This window comes from Astatotilapia calliptera, chromosome 9 (assembly GCF_900246225.1).
Source record: "Astatotilapia calliptera chromosome 9, fAstCal1.2, whole genome shotgun sequence".
NCBI classification, from domain to species: Eukaryota; Metazoa; Chordata; class Actinopteri; order Cichliformes; family Cichlidae; genus Astatotilapia; species Astatotilapia calliptera.
This window is the reverse complement of record NC_039310.1, coordinates 33,546,002-33,566,588: the sequence shown is the minus strand read 5'-3', so window position 1 is coordinate 33,566,588 and position 20,587 is coordinate 33,546,002. Positions and strand designations below refer to the sequence as shown.

Below are 20,587 nucleotides of genomic sequence, written 5' to 3'. Positions count from 1 at the left end.
TGGTACAGAAACATATCTGAGCTTTGCTATCTGACTGTATATAAAAAATAATTGCAGACCCCACAAGTGAAGTGGGGTAATGCCTTAAACCTGCATTCTCTCTAACAGCCAACAGGTTTGCCCGGGTGGATCACTTGGTGTTTTACCTTTTTGCCTTTCAAATTAGCAGGATGTACGCTACGGGTCAGGTCAGTCAGCCAGGAGGAAGCAAAACAATCTGCGGGAGAAAGGCTGTTGACAGCTGTGCCAGCGTTACAGTCCTGGATGCTAATGCTACTAGCTTGGGTTCTCAGGACGACTGTGGCTATAAGACGAGTGATAGCAGTAGACCCGAAGAGCTAGCACTACCTCAATCAGATCTCCTGTGGAGGAGAAAAGTGCAGGAGTCGTGATTTTAGTCAACATTTTTGCAACACATTGCTTTGGCTGTATGTTTTGGGTCATTGTCCATCTGTATTATGGAACGCCGCCCAATCGGTTTGACTGCATTTAGCTGGATTTGAGCAGACAGTCTGTCTCTGAACACATCAGCATTCATTCAGCTTCTTCTGTCCTGTGTCACATCATCAGTAAACACTAGTATTCTGGTAGAGGTTGATCTTTCATCTGTCCAAAGAATGTTTTTCCATTTTGTGCTGGATTTTGAGATGTTTTAGTCCAATCTAGCCTTAATATTGTTGAGGCTTACGAGCGGCTTGCACCTTGCTATGTGGCACATGTTAAGGGGCTGAAACTCTTCATCCAGTGTGAATGTGGATACCCTCAAATGAAAGCTGAGAGTCTACAGATTACACCCATGTCCATTATATAACTAGGATTGGAATATCTTCCTATATGGAAGTCTATGAGGAAATGACCTGACTTCTCACTTTACGACGCCAACAAAAACTGACCTTAAATCTTTATGGTCTTAATCACCAAAAAAGTTTTATTTCACACAACACAACAATCTTTATTTTGTAAATTACAGTTCCATTTAGGGCAAAATAGCTGATAAACAGGGCATGACCGAGGCTACCCTGTGGAAAGCTGACTTTTGCTTCCACTTTTCCAGATGAACTATCCCAGAAATTCAAACGTATGTGTGCTTGTAAACCTGGAGACACGGCTGAAACAAAGATTGTCCGTTTATGATTCTTTTCTTGGAGGTCTGCTTTCAAATCCAAGCCAATTATTTATGGCAACACATATCAGCTTTTCTGTCATGACTCACCTTCTGGTTTCCTACTGAAATGACTTATCTGCCATAACAAAGGTCATTTTCTGATTAATCTCTGCTGATCATTTCTAAAAAAGGAACGATTAGTAACACTTACACGTACAATGCAGCCTGTGATGTACTGCACACTGTTATTTCACTGCATGAATCATGTACCAGTGTCTGCACTAATCTCTGGGGTTTGATGCCAGGAAGTGAGATGCCAGTGTTCCCAGGAACTCTCTTCATGGAACGAGCTCTTCTTTCCAGCTAAATGCAGAATAACCTGGAACCTGCTGCAAACTGAAGACTGCTGAAGCACATGCAGCAGTTTTCATGCTAAAATGCCGCTTTGCAGCTTAGACAGCTAACGTCCGGATGAGCTCGAAATAAACTGCTGTGTAAAAGGTGTCTGAAGGCCAAAGTGTGTCCAGCTGCAGAGAGCGGCCAGACTCAAGGTCAGGCTGAAAATCCTGCCGTCACACAGAGATGTGACTCAACAGAGCACATTTTTAGACGGAGACTCCTGGAAGACACTCACAGTGTTGCATTTGTTCAGAGTGGCTACTTTCTCAGCTCCACATGAGGCCAACTGCTGTGCGAAGTGGGCACAAGAGTTTCCGAATCCGTTTCAGGAAGTTACAAAGAAGTGTCAGATGCAGAAACTCCAACTTACTCAACAAGCATGCAGGCACTCATCAGCAAACCAGACAAACATTGAACAAGTTTCGCTTTGCAGAAAGACAAGAAACAACAAAAGAGGAAGGTAACCACGCAGGCTGGTATGTTTCCCCAGGCTGTCACATGAAGTGACTAATGTGATGTCATAATGCTGCAACGTGTGGAAAAAAAACAACACACACAGAAAAAGTTTGCCTTCGAGGCTTTCTGCCAGCAGTTTATGCTAGCAGAAACATGAACAAATAAATACTATTTAATCCTATTGTTTTTACTGCAGCCTTACTAACATGAACAAGTAACTATGTAACATAAACCTCTTGTGTCTGATCCTTTTTAAGGCAACATAGTCTAATCTTTATGTGGACTTTAGTCCTCTACACTACAGAAGGGATTACAGACAGTATACAAAATATAAAGAGTCACCGTTACTTTACCAAGTACTTTGTTTGCTCCACATTTTGAAGACGGTTACACATTAAAGAAGTGCCAGAATAGAAACAATAAAAATGTGATATTTGATATTAGAAGCAACTTTTAACCTTATTTCTACCATTTACTGCTATTCTCGTTCAATGTATGCTTAACAGTTAAGTAAAGCCGTATCCTGTTTTTGTCCAGTAAAACTCGCCACCTGTAGGGGGAGCAGTTCTGTTGCCAACCAGGCTACTTAATGGTGGGGCAGCTTCTGAGCATGACTGAGCGTCTGTAGAGATCTTGGTTTCTATGCATTTGGTTTGCACGCGTCTGAACAGCGTCCCGCAGAAACTTTATGACGTTTGGCCAATATTTTATTTTATTTATTGCAGATTCAGACAGTTAAGAAGCTGTGACTTCACAAAATAAGTTGCACTGATGGTCCTAGAGCAACATTACTATGACACTGTAGCAACAACACCCACAGGAAGCCACACCGTAGGCCAACCTGTTACAATTATTCTTGTATGCATATGCTTTCATTAAGCTTCTATTTCCTCCAAAATGCCCATTTGTTCCCTACAGTCTTGTTTTCTTCTGCTGTGCCTTCATTTAAGTCGCAGCAGGAGCCAGCCAGTGTTGTTATTGGTTCTTTCCTCATACAATGAAATCTCCTGTAAATTGCAGACTGCTGTATAAAGTGTTTCTGAATGCTGCATTCAGAGGAAGAAACCAAAATACATGGCAAACAAAAGCCGGTGACATCAGCACCTCCGACAGGCAGCTCCTGTCTTCAGACCTCCTTTTATAGAACAGCGACTTCACTTTCTGAGCTAAAATCAAACACTTCCATTTATGCCGCGTCTCTGCAGCTGAATAAAGCTTTCCAGCTGTCAGGAATCTGATGGAGATGAATGAGTGTGAAGGCTTTGCTGGAGATATTATAAACCGGATCCAGCACCAGAGCCAGTCTTTTACTTTTGCACTTCTGTAGACACGTGTGTTATTGTTGCATATCTGTGCATGAAAAGCATGCACGTTTCCTGCATCTCAGCTATGTGGCTGCGCGAGATTCCTTATTTAACCTGCTAAGCGAATAAAGACTCTACTCTATTATCAATGAGGCCTGCACAGTGAGACGAAATGAGAGGGAGATATTCCGAGAGAGAGAAAGCTTGAAGGCTGGAGGAGCCTCTCTGTGCTTTAATCGATACAACAGATTGAATAAACTCCACTCTGCGAGAGCTCATTCACTGATTAATCAAATCCAGTAAAAACCAAAGCGGCCTCCTCAGTGGTCAAACCCTCCAGTGTGAGCTTTGAAAACTCCCAACAAGCGCAATCAAAAGGTCAGCAACGCACCAAATCTGCTGAACAGTCTCGGCGATGTCAGCGAAACGCCCGCAGTGAAATGTAAACTTAAAGCGTATCTTTCATGCTTTAACGCCCTCCACGAGCAGCCTTTCAGCATCATTCAGATATTTCTCCTTCATTGCTCGCTCACAGCCTGTAACTGTGAAAGATTGCTAAAAACCGGGAGCCGGGAGGGGAGGCGTCAGCAGCCCCGAGGGTGGAAAAAAGATTTGAAAGCTGCTTGAAAATGTTGGCAAGGAGGATGAATGAAAAAAAGGATTCTGCTTTAGTTCAATAAATGCCACAAAACTGGACAGAAACTAAGTGTTTTCATTACAGCATTCGACTTCCCCTTTCAAATGTTTTCACTCATATCTAACGTTTGATGCCTCACTGTAATTTCCTTCAAAGCATCAGCCACGTAATTGCAATTTCTTATGAAGTTTAGAGGATAATTTGGTGCTAATTATAGTGGAAATTGAGACGCGTCACATTAATTAATCTGAATTAATTTCCAGCATAGCCTAGAGAGTCTACTGAGCAATTTGCTTCCGGTATAAAAATAAAATCTTACTTTGCAAAGTGACAAAGTGACAGCTATCACGTCAGGGCTGCAGTCGTTTAGCCTACAGTCATGTGAAAAGAAAGAGCTCTACCACGCAATACCATCTTATAAGTAAGTAAGTAAGTATACCCTCACTACTTCCACAGAAAGAAGCAGTCCGGTATTGCTGATCAAACCCTTCTTATTACCTGATCATCAGCATGTGTGAGCGTAGGCCTGCGCGATGTGACCAAATCCCGATATAAGACATTTATCTCCCCGACAACGCATGTCAGGACGATAAATGCATGAAGCTATACATTTTTAGGCACGAGTTGTAATGGCCGCCATTTTCTTTGAGAGTATTTATTACACGGCGTACTGCGGGGTAAAGCCTGTCCTAACGTTTGAGTCTGAGGTTTATTTTGAGCACCTGACGGCTTGCTTTTGCTCCTCATCCATAAACTCTCTCCGTACTCTTTCACATGACTCTTGGGTAGGCGGTACAAGAGGCTTGCCGTGTTTAGTCTGTGGTGGGGAAAGGTTTCCTGCATAATTTGCATTAGTACAGTTTTCTGGTCCGTGTCAGACTTTTTAATAACCAAACCATGTTCATGCTACATGTATAGATAGAGAGTACAGAGGCCCCTTGTTTAGGAATAAGGTCCTCGATTTGTTTTGACTCGTCCTTCTGTTTGTCACCATTTCAGTTAATTATGAAAAAATCTCAGGATCTTCAGCTTTACTGCGAAAGATTAATGTGGAAAATAAACAAGTGGACGGTGGAGCCACATGCTGGGTTTACTGTCGTTGTTGTCGGCGCTTGTCTGTCCATAGTGTAGATATTTTAAATATAAGAGAAAGAGAGAACTTTAAGAAATTAATAAAGCCACTACAGTGACCATCAAAACCATGAAAAAATATTGCCGTAAACAGTTTGTTTTGCGACACTGCGAAACAAACGATAGCGTGATAGGAAACGACAGACGTCGCCATGTGATACATATCGTTGTAGCGAACAGCCTTATGTGAGCACCTCTATGAAAGCAAACGTCAGACAGTTTGCTACTGTGAAGTATTCAGGTGTGTGTTGAAGACATCAGCAACAATCTTAGAGAAGCAAAAACATTTGAAGTCCATCATTCTGCACAAAGAAAGATTATTCCCAAGTGGAAAACATTCCTGACAGCTGCCAGTCCTTCCAGAGGGGACGTCCCCGCAAATTCACCCAAAGGTCAGACTGTGCAATGCTCAGAGGAACTGCAAAAACCCAGGAGCTTCATCTCAGACTCGGTGGGCCTCCGTTAATATGTCAAATGTTGAAGTTCATAACAGCACAAACACCTCATCCCATCTGTCAGGACAGGGGTGAGTCGACCGTGAACTCCTCTGTACACCAAAGTATCCTTGAGTCGAATGTGAGGCATCTGTGCTGTATCGTTAAAGGTGGTTCATTACAAGTAACGCGTTACTGTAATCCTATTACTTTTTTTTCAAGTAACGAGTAATGTAAGGCAGTGGTCCCCTGGGCCACCGACCGGTACCGGTCCGTGAGTCGTTTGGTGCCGGGCCACGAGAGCTGAGGCTTGTGTGTGAAATGTTTATTTTTGTATCATTTTTTATCATTAACTCGGTTTCGCTGGGTCTGTTCTAGGGGCGGGTTTGGATTATCGATTTATCGATTAAAATCAATTCTGGCTTTGATAACGTGATATTGATTCATTAAAATCCTGAATCGATTTTTAAATATAAATTTATTTTGCCCAAAACGTTATACACAACGCGGACCCGCGGATCAGAATCAGTGAGATGTCGCCTTTCTCACCCGACGGCACGGACACGGTCGGGGCTGAAAGCCGACAGCTCGCTGACTCTGATCCGTCGGCGGGTCCGCGCTTTGTGTTCACGCCCTTTTTGCGCTGATTCAGCAGGTTTTATCTCTCTCCAAACAATATTGAGCGAACCAGCAGCAAAAGAAGATCCAAACTACGCTTCACATAAACATCGTCATGAATTCACTCTGACTTTTGCTGTTTTGTTTCCACCACAATAAAATCACACTTCATGCACAGCTCTCTCTCTCTGTGTACTTCAAGAACAGTTTCCAGTCTAAAAATCTGTTTTCTGCATTATTCGCTTGCTTGTTACGCACACGTCTACCGTTGTTTACAGGCTGTCGGCCGCTGTTTTTTTTTCCTTTTACTTACTTCCGAAAAGTAAGTAAAAGGAAAAAAAAATCTTTTCTGCCATTCCACAGGCTTCTGAACAAATTTAAACTTTTTAAAATTATGCAAAATTGCAAAATGCTCAGCTGTGTCTGTAATCAAACCTCTGTAACTTTGCTCTGCTTCACGTGAGCAGCATCAGGTAATGTTCATGTGTTCATTAATGGTTTTCTTTTGTTTTTGATGTACTGCAGAATATTTTTATAAAATCCCAGAACAGGAAAACCTTCATGTTTTTCTGTTTTATCTTCAGCTACTTTGACACAAAGGCCTCTGCTGTGATGGTCACAGCTTTGATAAAGTCTCGCAGGTGTCAGCTTTCTTTTTATATCTATAAAAATATGGAAATGTACTGATGCATGATCTGAATTATAATATTTCTGACTGTCTGAGGCAAAATTTCCCCGATTCAAATTGAATCGTGGATCGAATCAATTCTAGAAATCGGTGACGATACCCAGCCCTGGTCTTTTCCTGTGTGTTTTTTTTTTTTGGGTACTGGTTTTATTTTGTTGTATTTATCTGTGACACCTTAAAGGCCGGCCCCTGAAAACATTGTCGGACATAAACAGCTCCTTGGCACAAAAAAGGTTGGGGACCGCTGTAAGGGATTACTATTGCAAAAAAGTAATTAGATTACTGCTACTTTCTCGTAAGCACGCTGCGTTACTGCGTTACTAAACCGTCATGAGTTTGTTTGTGAGAGTGTCTCATGACAATGATGGTAACAGACGTGTGCAGATGGATAATATGGAGAGAGTACGACCGTGCAGCGTACTGCGTACTTTGAGTTTGACAAAAACAGCGTCCGCCAGGACTGGACTGGGACAAAAACTCGGCCCGGGCATTTTGACTAGAGACCGGCCCCCCAGGTATTAAAGCCATAAAGCCTTTGAATGAAAACAAACGCTGTGGTGACAGTGATGTACAGTCTTGTTGGTATATGTATGATTTCTATACATTTTACATCAGATAAAAACTTTGGTTGTAAGATTCAGATAATTATTTAATAACAGCGAGACATTTTAAATGAGAATAAGAAAGAAAAGTATTTCTTTGTGCCCCCTCTCCCTGTTAATGCCCTACCTGCCCCCCCTGGCAACACTTTGCTAGATCCACCCCTGCACAGTTACCAGCTGTCAGGTACTTAGAAAAGGATCCTGGTGTTATTTGTCTCTCAGAAACAGTTCATAACTTCAACTCATTCATGTCACCTAAAAGGTAAACCTGTTTCTCCATCACCTGTTCAGCTCTGATGGTTCAGTAAGGACATCTCCTGGTTTCATCTTCATGTTTCCCTCTCACCACATATCCAAACCATATCATGACCAGCAGCTTTACAGCTGTGGCTCCAGCAAACATCAGCTGATACTAGAAATTAATATTAAATACATTCTAACAACAGCTGATCAAGCTTAAACGTGCTGCTGTTGCTTAATGTGACCGCTGCTGGTTTCCTGTTTCTGGCACAAAGTGGGAGATAAACAAGCAAGAGAGAAAAGCTGATCAGCTGATCATTGATCAGTTTCATAGCAGCAGGAGAGGGAGGGGGGAGAATGAGAGAAGAGGCAGCTGTGCAGCGTAACGGCAGAATAACTTCAGCTTTGTGTCTTTGTTCAGAAGGGTTAAAGAAATCTGAGCTGGCAGCAATCACTTCAGAGTGTCGGGTCAGGACACTTGCAAATGTTCAGATGTGAGAGGAACAAACAGGCAGAGTCCAGGAATAAAGTTGTCATTCTTTGTATTTTCAATTGAGAATGTGCCCGCAGCTGGGCGAGAGAGAGTGTGTGTGTGTATGTGTGGTTTCTGCAGACAAAGCATAATGATACAAATCAATTAGGAATCAAATTACATAATAAACATAAAGATATAACTGAGGTGTACTCAAGTACAGCATATAGCTAAATAAGCTGACATTATACTTCAACCTGGTTACATAAACTTAAAGTCAGACATTATGCATCAACACACCGCATACAACTATGCACTGAAGGCAACTTTACATCGGTTTATCATCTGTTACACAGAGCACAGAATCAACAACACGATAACAACGAATCTCTCTGCTAGAAGCTAATTAGCAAACAAATCTGTTATGCTAGCGAACTGCCACTTGTACATAACGTCACTTAAACAGAAGCAGAAACTGCTGGTAAGTCATCAAATACACTCATGGCTGAACACCAACATAACTGAGTGAAGTAAAACATTAACTTACGGTCTTATGAACGCACACACTGTCCGTTGTTCAGCTGCCGTTTGTCTCTGAACTAAAGTTGCGGACATGCACCCCGATGGTGCATTCAGGGGGCATAGGAAATCCCATACACAAACCTAACCCTTTTGTACAGCCGCCCCCAAATTTGGTGTACAAATTTGACCTCGATGGAATGTCCTCTGCACCTAAGCAGAATCCTGGGGTAGAACAGGCAACCTGATGAGCCGTGCCACCGGGCGAGTGTAAGTTAGGTCCTTTACTTGAACGACTGCAGCTCTGACACGATCATCGGCCCCCGGTAAGATAGTTTTCACGGTTCCTACTTGCCAGAGCGCTCGTGGGGTCTGCTGATCAACAATGAGAACCACAGATCCAACTGCAATGTTGTCTGTGTCCTTGTGCCATTTCTGCCGTGGTTGCAAGGTGGGAATAAAATGCCGTATGAAGTGCTTCCAGAATTGGTCAGCCAGGACTTGAGTGTGTCTCCATCTCTTACGACTGAGCAGCTCGGATTCTGGATAGAACACTTGGGGTAGAGAGCAATCTGGCCGCCCCATCAACAAAGAGTAGGGCGTGATGGGATCTGGGTCTGCGATGTCTGAAGAAACATAACCCAAAGGCCTGGAGTTGAGTATACTCTCCACCTCAAGCAGGACAGTCCTCAGCACTTCCTCTGACACTATCTGCGCTCCCAACGTGGTGCGCAGAGCGGTTTTCACAGATCGCACCTCTCTCTCCCAAGACCCTCCAAAGTGTGGAGCACTAGGGGGATTGAAACAGAATCGGATCTGTTCTGCTGCCAGTTGCTGTCTAAGATCTGGCGTTAGGGCGATGAATGCTTCTTGTAGTTCCTTACTTGCACCTCGAAAGTTAGTACCCTGGTCCGAACGGAGTTCAAACGGCTTCCCTCTACGGGCTATGAACCGTCTGAGTGACATCAAGAAGGAGTCAACATCCATGTTTACCAGCAGATCCAGGTGAACTGCTCGAGTAGTAAGACACTTGAAAAGGATGCCCCACCTCTTTTCTGTGCGCCGACCCACTTTAATGAGCATAGGGCCGAAGCAGTCCATTCCAGTCGAATAGAAAGCAGGTCAGAAGAGCCTCAAACTTGAGGGTGGCAAATCTGCCATTTTCGGGACCTCTGGTTGACCTCTCCACTTCTTGCATTCGGGACAGTAATGCTGATGTCTTCTGACTGCTTCTCTCCCCCTTGAGATCCAGTATTTCCAGCGCAACTCAGCGAAAACATGTTCAGCTCCCGGGTGGTTGAGCTTATTGTCACATCGCTGGATTAGAAGCTTCGTAACTGGGTGAGCAGGCTCTAGAAGTACAGGGTGTAGTACCTCAGGGCTCAGGCCTTCGCATCTGCGGAGTCGACCTCCAACTCTAATCAAGCCTTGTCATACTCAGGAGCGAGGGTAATTAGCCTGCTACTGGATGGAATCAGCTTCTCTGATTTAAGTAATGTGAATTCTCTCGGGAAGCTCTCCATCTGAGAATGTCTAAGCAGGGCCAGCTCTGCCCTTTTAAAGTCATCAGCATCAGGGTGACTGGTGTCATTAGCCACCCCGTGCATCAATCGAGCAGTGGCTTTCAGGAGTTCCTCATATGTGCTGAACTGTTTGATGTCAGGTATCGCTGGACTAGCGGATCCAGTAAGCAGACCACAGAACACTGGCTTCTTCAGCTCCTCCACTTCCTCCTTAGCTTCTCCCACCGGTGCTTGTGGCCAAAGGCTGGGTGGCCGCTGAAGAAATGGTGGCCCCCGGCTCCATCGATTCGCACCAGCAAGCTGAGCCACAGTTTTCCCTCTTGTGATATCGTCTGCTGGATTGGTTCCTGAGTCCACGTACCGCCAAGATGCTGCAGCAGAGAGTTCTTGTACCTCTGCAACTCTGGTTCCCACAAAGACTTTATATCTGCATGAATCTGAATGGAGCCAGTTAAGCACTGTGGTCGAGTCTGTCCAGAACACCACATCTTGGATGTCAAGGGTCAGTTCTTTCTTCAGAACAGAAGCCAGCTGTGCTCCTGTAAGGGCTCCACACAACTCTAGCCTTGGAATTGAGAGTTGCTTCTTGGGTGCAACTCTCGACCTCGCAGCCAAGAAAGCCACCTGGACCTTTCCTTCTCCTTGGTCGGTCCGTAGATATGCCACAGACCCATAGACACGCTCAGAGGCATCACAGAACACATGAAGGCTTCGATGGCTGTGACTACAATCCGAGCGTGAGTCAGTGTAGCATCTCGGCAGCGTTATCTGTGAGAGCTGGCTGAGTTCACTTTCCCACAAACGCCAGGCGTGGAGCAGATTCTCAGGTAAGTGAGGATCATCCCATCCTCTTTTCTTGTCCCAGAGGTGTTGCACGATGACCTTTGCCCTGGTTGTATATGGAATAAGAAACCCGAGAGGATCATACTGCTGGGCGAGCAGCCGATAAATGTTGCGCATTGTTGGCTCTGAACTGACGCTCTGCTGATGCTTGTACCGGAGTGCATCAGTCTTACAGTGCCATACGAGTCCTAGAGTGCGCTCTTGCGGATCAGCTGACTCCTGGGAGAGCCAGAGAACGCTACCCTCTGACTGGGATTCAACTGGTAGGTGGCTGATGACCGTGTGGACATTGCTAGCCCATTGTCGTAGTTCAAATCCACCCTCCAAGAGGAGAGACTGCAGGCGATCCACCAACTCCTTGGCTTGGCCTTCTGATGGGAGGCTCTGCAAACAGTTGTCAACACCTCAACTCTGTCCGACCTTGTTCTCCCAACTGGTGTAACATACCGACTAGCGCACGGACTTGTAGTGCAAAAGACTTGAAGGCTCTGATGTCACCACTCCTAATGTTGGGTCCATCCATCAGTTTGGTAATCCTTTTTAAGGCCGGATGTTGAGGTTGCCCATACATTTCTGTAAGTGCTCTCATGGTGTCAGCAAATGGGAATGGACTGTTACTGTATGAGTCAGCTACAAGTAGTGCATCTTCACACTTAAGGTGATCTGTCAAGATTTGGAACTTGAAGTGTTCAGGAGCATCAAGTGGAAGTATGTTATCTAGAGCTAGCTTTAATCTTGCAAACTCACGTGGGTCCTCGTGCACAAGGTCGGGGATCGTTGGTTGAGGTCCATGATAAGTCTCTATCGGTTGGGCTCTGCTGAGAGAGAGTGGTGTCTGAGGGCACCCACCTGGTTGCAGGCGATCGGTTGGACACTGTCGGCGGTCATCTGGATAGTTACCACAGCGCCTGTACGGATAACTCGAATCCTGATACCCATATCCATAAGGAGAACGATAGTGACTGTCAGGGCAGCTTGGGTGACCAGGGGTAGGATGCCTGTCATCTTGTCTGTAGTATGGATCATCTTCATAGCAGGCCCCTAGCCTTGGCAATCTAGGAGGAGTGGCAGGCTGACTGCAGTTCCTGTGGCGACGAGCATACACCTCGTCAACCCTTCTTTGGCCTGCATGATACGGTGACCGTCCCCTTGCTGCTGACGCTTGAAGTGGAGAGGGCCTCTCACCTGGTGTCATTGGTGAAAGAAAATCTTGAGATTCAGGGCATGAGTCGACTGAAGGTGATGGTGACTGTGCGCTGCGCTCCCTGTCAAGATCTGCGTCATTTAGACTGTGGGTGAGCTCCTCAATCAGGCCATGCTGGCTGTCCTTTGGATGTTGAGACTCATCCCCAAATGGCACCTGTGGGGCACTTTCAGGCTGATGTGGGCTCTTCTGACCTTTGATTGGCACCAGCTTACTAGTGTGGGCAGGTGTGGTTGACGTCCCATCCTCAGACCGTGATGTGGCATGCTGTGGAGCTAGTACAGGTGAGCTAGAGATCAATTCTGTCAGGCGTTGCACATCTAGTCGGAGTTGATTGTGTTCCTCTTTCATATGATGAATATATTGGAGAATTTCAGGATGAGTAGAATGCTTCCCCTGATCATCATGTGAGAGATGCTGGTAAGTCATCAAATACACTCATGGCTGAACACCAACATAACTGAGTGAAGTAAAACATTAACTTACGGTCTTATGAACGCACACACTGTCCGTTGTTCAGCTGCCGTTTGTCTCTGAACTAAAGTTGCGGACATGCACCCCGATGGTGCATTCAGGGGGCATAGGAAATCCCATACACAAACCTAACCCTTTTGTACAGTCTTTTTCCAAACTGTTTTCCTTTTCAGCTCAAAACGAAACGTGTAATATTTTCTCTGAATGAGGGACCATTCCATTTTTTAAGGAGCCGTTGGCAACTCTACTAACGAACCTTATTAATAAAATAAAGCTCACTATCAGTAACATCATAGCACCACCCAGCTGTATGGAAACTCCGTCATGCTAGCTAGCACGCAGTACGAGTTATTGTAACTGACTGTAAAAAGCACAACGAAAATAAACTCCACCTAAACTTCAAATCTGAGCAAGCACCGAGCACGCTGCCACGGGAATGTGACATTCACAGAGAAACCACCGGCTCCCCCCACGGACATGACCGCTGTGGCACCGGGCAAACCTCCACCCGCCCCACTCCTGCTAAACAGGTGAAAAAAGAATTAAGAACGACCGGAGTCAGTGCTGCTGAGTCTTTGATTTTATTTTTTGGCTTATTCTTTTATATGAAAAAGCTTTTTTTTTGTTTTATTGGCAAATACAGGACATTGGGCTGTGATCAAATTCAGCGTGCAATACATCAATGAATTACCCAGATTATTTAGCTCGTAACACTTGTTAAAGTAGTCATTCCTACCTGTCTGTATTTGTATAAACAGTTTCTAGTAGTTTTCCTTTCATTATTTCTGGTGGGAATGTTTAAATATGCATTTGTCATCATCTTCAGCATTGTTGTCACTGTTCGTCTGCAAAGTTATGACTCAGTGATTAGACGTCTGAAGGTTTTCCAACAGAAACTTGGCTGTGGGATTGAGGAGGAAGTGCAGCCTCGCTTGCATGACTCCAGCATGACAGAGATATGACGCCAAAGCCCAGGTGTTCCTTTACTGAACACCAAGCGCACACTCACCAACACATATGACGTAGCTAACTGTAACCCAGAGTAATTTCCTGCACTAATTTCCTGCCATTGAACGCATCACAAATAAATGACTCCAACCACATGACTTTGCTTCTTTTTTTAATTTTATTTTTTTCTCTGTGTTTTACTTGCATCTATTTGAAAGAGTGAGAGTAAACACAAAGCATTAATTTTATATACTGGAATATGCAGAACATACGTTTAAATGCTAAACAATTTCTTCAAGTCAGAGACTGTTGCATATAATTTCATTTTTGCTTAATGCGATGTGTACTATTTTAATAGATTAAAACTAATAAAATGATTTTTAGATTTTATATGATGGATTATGCAGAAAAAATAGAATTGGGCTGAAAGGCCTATTGCTTTATTATGTATTCATTTTGTTTTTCAAAAGTAACTAAGTAACTAATTACTTTTTAAAATACGTAATCAGTAAAGGAACAGGATTACTTTTTTGGAGAAGTAATCAGTAAGTAGTAAGTAATTACTTTTTAAACCTGAGCAACACTGCTCCCAATCCCCGCTGTGCACCGCGCTGCCTGCACACGTTTGGCTGATCTTCATTACCTTTTATAAGTTTTCAAATAGGAATGCTACAGCTGTGCAGCATGTGCAATAGACGCTGTTATAACAGTAGGATGGCATGCATTGGACTCCTTGCTGCTACTGGTGTTCCAGTTGTGTGGTTTCTCCAGTTAAAATATATGAAGGGTAATAAGAACATAAAACTTCATCTTTGAACCATTATTAAAGTTTGCTCAGATGTTTTTTTAGTGTAACCTCTGCTCTGTGCCGCTGCTGAAACAAGCAGGGTGTCTCCTGCTTTACACAAGGTCTTAATTTACCCACGATGCCTTGAGAACGAGCACAGGTTAATTTCGTTCTATCAATCATTTCCACACAGGAGGCGTCACCTCGTTGAAACGATCAATACAGAACATCCAGCAGACGGAACGAGTTTGTTGCAGCTCTGTGTGCATCAGCAGACACGTCTGAGTGTGTTAATTGCTTTCAAAGTGAGACTACACGCACGCAGACACACACACACGCACACACACAGCCTCTCTGCTTTTACAGCCAGCGTGGGCGTCTTAAGAGAAAGTCAGTAGTAACTTCAGTTTTAGTCAAAAATGAGACGGGATGACATTTGTGAGAGCTTGTTTTAGAGACAACGGAGGAGCTAATGGCGTGACTTCTTACTCAGTCTCTCAAAGCTCACATCACAATAAAAAAAGACAACATTTACAAACAAGGCGAGCAGCAGCAACAGTAAAAAAGTAGGGCAGCTTTTTGCCTTCAGTGGTTCTCAGAGTTACGGGACAAAATGTAATTAATCTAACACCACGTTCAGCAGAACAAATCACTGACACATGAAAACATTTTATTATATTCTGTGAAACACTCTGAGGTTAGTGGTTGACCATTACGAGGAAACAAACTGGTAGGAAACAGCAGCAGCTTCCTGCTTTTAAAGTCAAATTTTTACTGACCCCTCCTTCCGCCCTCGTCGACTTGTGAATACAAAACAGCCGCAGAATTGTTAATATCAGGAAAACGATTCTTGCTATTGGTATTTACATTAAAAGCGAACAATTATCTGTTTCCTTATTGCATACATGATGATGTAATTTCAGATATACGGGTAAACAAATCTAAAGCTTCAAGATTTTAAGTTCCTTTTTCAATAGTAGTCAACGTGAGCAGGGTAGCAGATCAGAAATCACTGGGTGCTGCCCCTCTGGAGGTTTCCAGAAGCTGGCCAATCAGAAGAAAACCTCCCCGGGGGTTGCTTAAAAAGAAAGGAGCTAAAAAGTCTTTTCAGTTTTAGAGATGACTTGAGGGGCAACACAAAGGGCCCGTACAAGTTGAGACTAAGGGTTTCTTTTTAGAGCTGTGACTGATGAAAAATAAAAATGGCTCTGCCATTGCTACTGCCTCTCATCATGGATTTAATTCCACACAATCAAGGAAAAGGAAAAAGCCTGTTTTTGCACACTGCCTTACCTTGTAGACCTGCCCATAGGTGCCATTCCCAACCAGTTCGACCAGCTCAAAGATACCAGCTGGGTCCTGGGTGTGAAAGAGAGACAAGAGAGTGGGAGGTAGAGGTTAAAGAGGGAAGAGAAGGAATAAAAAGCACAACGTTATTCAGGAGAACTTAACTGTGGTTCACAGCTGAGCAGGACAGAAGAAGGATGAAGCCATTCAAAGTGGAATCTGACCTTCATGCATGCACTCATTAAAAGGGTGACTGAGCAATGCATACCTGTGGTATTACCCTGTAAAAAGCCTCCCACTGTCACCACACTGTTATTAGTCCTTCAGTAGATAACCTCTGCATTACTCTTACAGACTCGATTCATTCAGCAGAGCCAGATATGCCTCTTATTCACCAGAATCTCACTTTGCGATCTCTCATCTTGCCACAGAAAAGTTAGATTATAGTTTCGGGTGGACTGTGTGGAAAAAGCACACATTATTCAGATCTATTCCTGTTAATGTCACGTTTTACTGCTTCCTGAATACTGGAAACCTAACATTGCCACTGAACACCTTAATCAATTCATTCAGTACACCACACTGATGGTTAAATCTACCATTAATGGGAAACGTACGTTGATAAAGAACTTCAAAATACCTGACCAAGATGGCAGCCAAGTGGAAGGACTTGCTCCTAGAAGTGTAATAGTTTGAAAGAGCTTCGTGATGGAAACATTAAGGGGAGCACCCCCAGCTGAGCTGTTCACTCAAAACTATTTCCTTTCTATGGAACTAAAAGAAGCACACAGCTGACTAACACCATGGTTCAGGCAAAGGCAAGACAAACCTCTCACCACTTCCTTCTGCACAGTGATCCGACTGTCAGGTGGAGTTCTGAAGAAAAAGTAGTTCCTGCGGACATTTTGAAAAAAGAGATTCTTTGGGTGCCACAGGAGCCGTTTCCACTGCAGTCAGGAGACAGAGAGCGTCTCCAAAACTGGGCACACCAAATCAATGCAGACGGGTCAAATCAGCCCAGAGAAAACCGTGCATTTGGTTTTAAATCTTCCCTTGAAATGTAAAAAAATGTGTTTATTTCTTATTATAACGCAACTACTAACACATGGTACACATACAGGTACAACCCACACAGGTCAAATCCCACCCACATATAAACACACACACAAGATAATCTTATATTCAGGTTTATTCAAATTCAGCAAACCTCCCAAAACACACACGTCGATCTTTAAGCATACCTGAGTGGTGCGTGTTTGGTATTAGCACACCTGCGTGTGCGTGCATGCGTGTCTGTGTGTGTTGGTGTACAGTAGGCCACAGGAGAGCGTTGGGACTGTTACAGCAGAGCCTCCTGAAGGGGATTAGCTTAAAAAGCAGTGTTCCTTTTCAGTCAAGGTCAAACAGAAGCACATCTAATCCTGGAGGAACGAGCCTAGCGTGCATCCACACACACCTGTGCACAGCTTTTACCAGCCGTGAGACCACACATGTATGACAAACACCTGACGTGAAGAAGAAATTTGGATGGCAAATGAGGGGAAAAGCTACAGAAACAAAGGTCTGCATTTAACCTGAGGGGCGGCTAATGAGATTTCACACTGACATGTAAAACACAAGTTTGCATCCACAAGCAGTCTGCAGCTGGGGACCAGCATTTTCCACAACAGAGTCATCGCTACACCTCCTGCACATATTTGAGGAAACTCATGAGCTGTGCACCAGAAATATTCCTTTTACCTCTAATTAATCCTCTCAGGATTCGAGGTTTTCCTTCGCTAACCCCTTCTTTAAACTGTAGCCTGTTACACTGGAGCACTGCGTACACGAGCTGAGTGCCGCTGCAGCTCTGTGAACGCAAAACGATGCAGCAGGGCCGAGACCATTGTCTGCCACAGGTATCATCTCCACTTCTGCAAATTCAACAGTGCAGCAAAACCACAGTGGAAACCCAAAAGAACAACGTGAATAAGCTGTCATTGTTCTCATTCCTTTGTAAGACATCACTCTGCTCACTCATTGGCTGAGAAAAACATCTTTGGAACATATAGACGCTCACGCTGGGTGTAAACAAACCTCTAGCTAAGACAAACCGGTTCAGCCTCAAGCTACAGGTTTTTCTGCATAAATCGAGTCATTTTGACGAACATTTCTAGGGATCTCAGGTTAATCCAAACTACTGGATTAAACAGCGTCAGTGTTCCACGTCTACTTTTGGGCATAACCACTGAACTTTGGGACTTCTTCTCAAAAGCTGAGCGGCTAAGCGGATACTGCTGAGACACCAGAGGAGACGGCACTGACTGTCTTATAAAGAATGAGTGGATTACTAAATGATTCAACTGGGCTCAAGACTCAAGGGGTCAGGAGGCCTGTGGGCTTCAGCTGCAAAATGTCAAACACACTCAGTACAACAAAGAAACACAAAACAACCAGGAAGAGACTCAAAGGGATCATAAACAGACAAAAACAACCAAAGAGAGACACAAAACGACCACAAAGCTTCTCAAGAATACCAAGAAGAATAAAAAAAACACCAAGAAATTTAAAATAACCACGAGGAGACTCAAAATGATCACAAAGAAACACAAAATAGCCACAGAGACCCACAGAGACGATGGAGATAAAAAGCAGCGCTGTGCGTTTTGTGTCTCCTTCCATCTGCAGGATGATTTTTGGACCTTTGCTGCCTGATCTCAGGGGCTGTGGTCTCTGAAACATCCACGACTGCACTGTTTCATGAACACCACGATGCTGCCTGCAGCCGATGCACAGCTGTGATTTTGACCGCGCTCCTTTCGGTTGACACGATCCCCTTTCATTCAAATGTCCCCGACCGTCTCACCTGTCCTGTTTCCGCCAGCCGGCGTCAAATCTACAAAGCCACCCTCCACCTCACCCTCCTGACTCAGCCCCATTTCAGGCAGGCGACTGTAAAATAATGGAATGTGACAGACGCCAAGGTTACGTCCCCATGTGAGCCTCAAACAGCTATTAATACAACATCTGACCGGAGCTATCAGAGGAGCTTAACCCCAGCCTGAGCATCCAGGAGGAGGAAGCAGGTTTGCCTATAGGAGGAGGGGATCACACAAGATCATTTGGGACTCTGCAGAAACAGGAAGTGTGCTAGTGTGAGTGTGCTTGCGACAGGCTTTGCGTCACGCAACCCCCCCCCCCCCCCCCCCCAGCTCTATCTGCTGCGTCCTGGGTGACCTAATTTCAGCTACTCATGGAGGCTGCAAAGGATTTTTACAAGAAAACACACACAGACTCCTCTGTCTTTATTTATCCCAGCGATGTGTGTGTGTCTGTGTGTGTCTGTGCGTGCGCCTTTTACAGATACAAAGACACACACAGGCTTGCAGTCCCACCCGGTCGATCATGTCCAGACTTGATCGTTACTCTGCAGGTACATCTGTGTTGCATAAGCAGCAAAGAAAGGGGAGCTGTGCCTCACACACACACACGCACGCACACACACACACACACACACGCACACACACACACTGAATTAAAAAATAAGAAAGTTTATACAAATGTGATTCTATCATTAGTTTTCCTCTCACACACACACTCTCACATTCCTGCACTGTCTCCTTCTGCACATCTCACATCCTGGCGGGGGCGCGCGCACGTGCACGCACATAACCCTTTGCACACAGTGCACGCTGCTGCTGCTGCTGCTGCTGTCGCCACAACATCGCGAAATGGCGGAACTCGCTCCTGTTGCGGTTATCGTCGCTATTATTCACGGTGTGTGTGTGAGTGTGTGTGTGTTAGAGTGAGAAACCTAGAGCAAAACGCGCGTGCACGAGTGAGGCAAGTGAGCGCGTGCACCACAAGCCTCCGTATCTGTGTGTGCTGTGAAAGTGTCAATGAGCAGGCAGCTTAACATCTGCCCCACATACCACAGACACAGCAGCCTCTACTTGCTGCCGTGCGCACGCGCAGGTGTGTGTGCGTACGGGGTTGGTGCACGCGCACAGCTCGGAGCGTCGTTACATCGCGTCCCAATTGTTTAGAATAAATAAAACAGGAACAAACAACAACAGGAGGCTGCCTGAGCCCACACTCTGATATCCGATGTGATTTCCTCAATCACGAGCAGCACAGCCCCCCCGCATACAGCACAGTGTAACTCGTGTGCACGCGCAAGCACGGCAGAAGCAAGAAAGGAGAGGAAGGCACAGAGACGCATCCATCACCGGTGAGGATGGAGAGGAGAAGAAGGAGAAAAGGAGGAGGGGGGACAGGTGTTCGGCAAACTCACACGCACGCGCACAGGCACAGACAGCTCATCACACACGCAGGGACACATTTACCCGTAGTGCAGACAGGTCTATCTCGTCCAGACTCCGTGCCGGGGAGTCGCTCGCCATGGTTCTCTCGGTAGACACGGGACTCAAGATGGAAGCTTCCCCAACGACCATCGACCGAGAGGTGCAGAGCGGCGGGGAGGAACACGCTCACACTCCCGTGCAGTAAACAAACCCCCCACCCACCCCTACAGAAAAAAAATCCTCGGAAAGATCCCGGTGCAGGCGATGCTTCAGCCCGAGAGGAGCAACGAGCGCTCCGGCAGGGCAGAGGAGCCGGAGGAGGAGGGAGGCGGGCGATGTTCGCGGAGCTCCAGGTGCTGCTACATGCTGCTCGCTCTGCGCCGTGGATCCTCTGCTACATGCCTCCACCTCGACACCCCCGCCCCCCCTAGATCCGGACAGTAGAAAGAGGAGAAGACGCGCGCGGACGGAGAAGAGCGCACAGCAGCCGAGGCGCGCGAGGACAGCGTCCGTGCGTCCGTGTGCGAGGCGGAGCAGCAGTGCGCTTCCCGGGAGTGGCCTGACGAGAGAAGGCTGCGCTACTCACAGAGACGCCCACAATGACACACACACACACACACACACACACACACA

The 20,587-nt window shown here is 45.3% G+C and overlaps 1 protein-coding gene across 11 annotated transcripts in view; it reads right to left on the bottom strand.

The window, feature by feature from the left end:
- The window catches only part of tnikb (TRAF2 and NCK interacting kinase b), a 64,134-nt gene extending 43,547 nt beyond the window's left edge, over positions 1-20,587 (bottom strand). For 7 of the 11 annotated variants that reach the window (XM_026180613.1, XM_026180616.1, XM_026180614.1 and 4 more), the window contains exons 1-2: positions 19,997-20,585; positions 15,678-15,743 (exon numbers count right to left, since the gene is read on the bottom strand). In XM_026180613.1, coding sequence (XP_026036398.1) covers positions 15,678-15,743; positions 19,997-20,104 — 174 coding nt within the window. In that variant the 5' untranslated portion in view covers positions 20,105-20,585. Of the gene's footprint in view, positions 1-8,633; positions 8,716-15,677; positions 15,744-19,996 lie in introns of those variants that run through there. The other 4 variants (XR_003273455.1, XM_026180618.1, XM_026180621.1 and 1 more) reach the window with 4 other exon arrangements.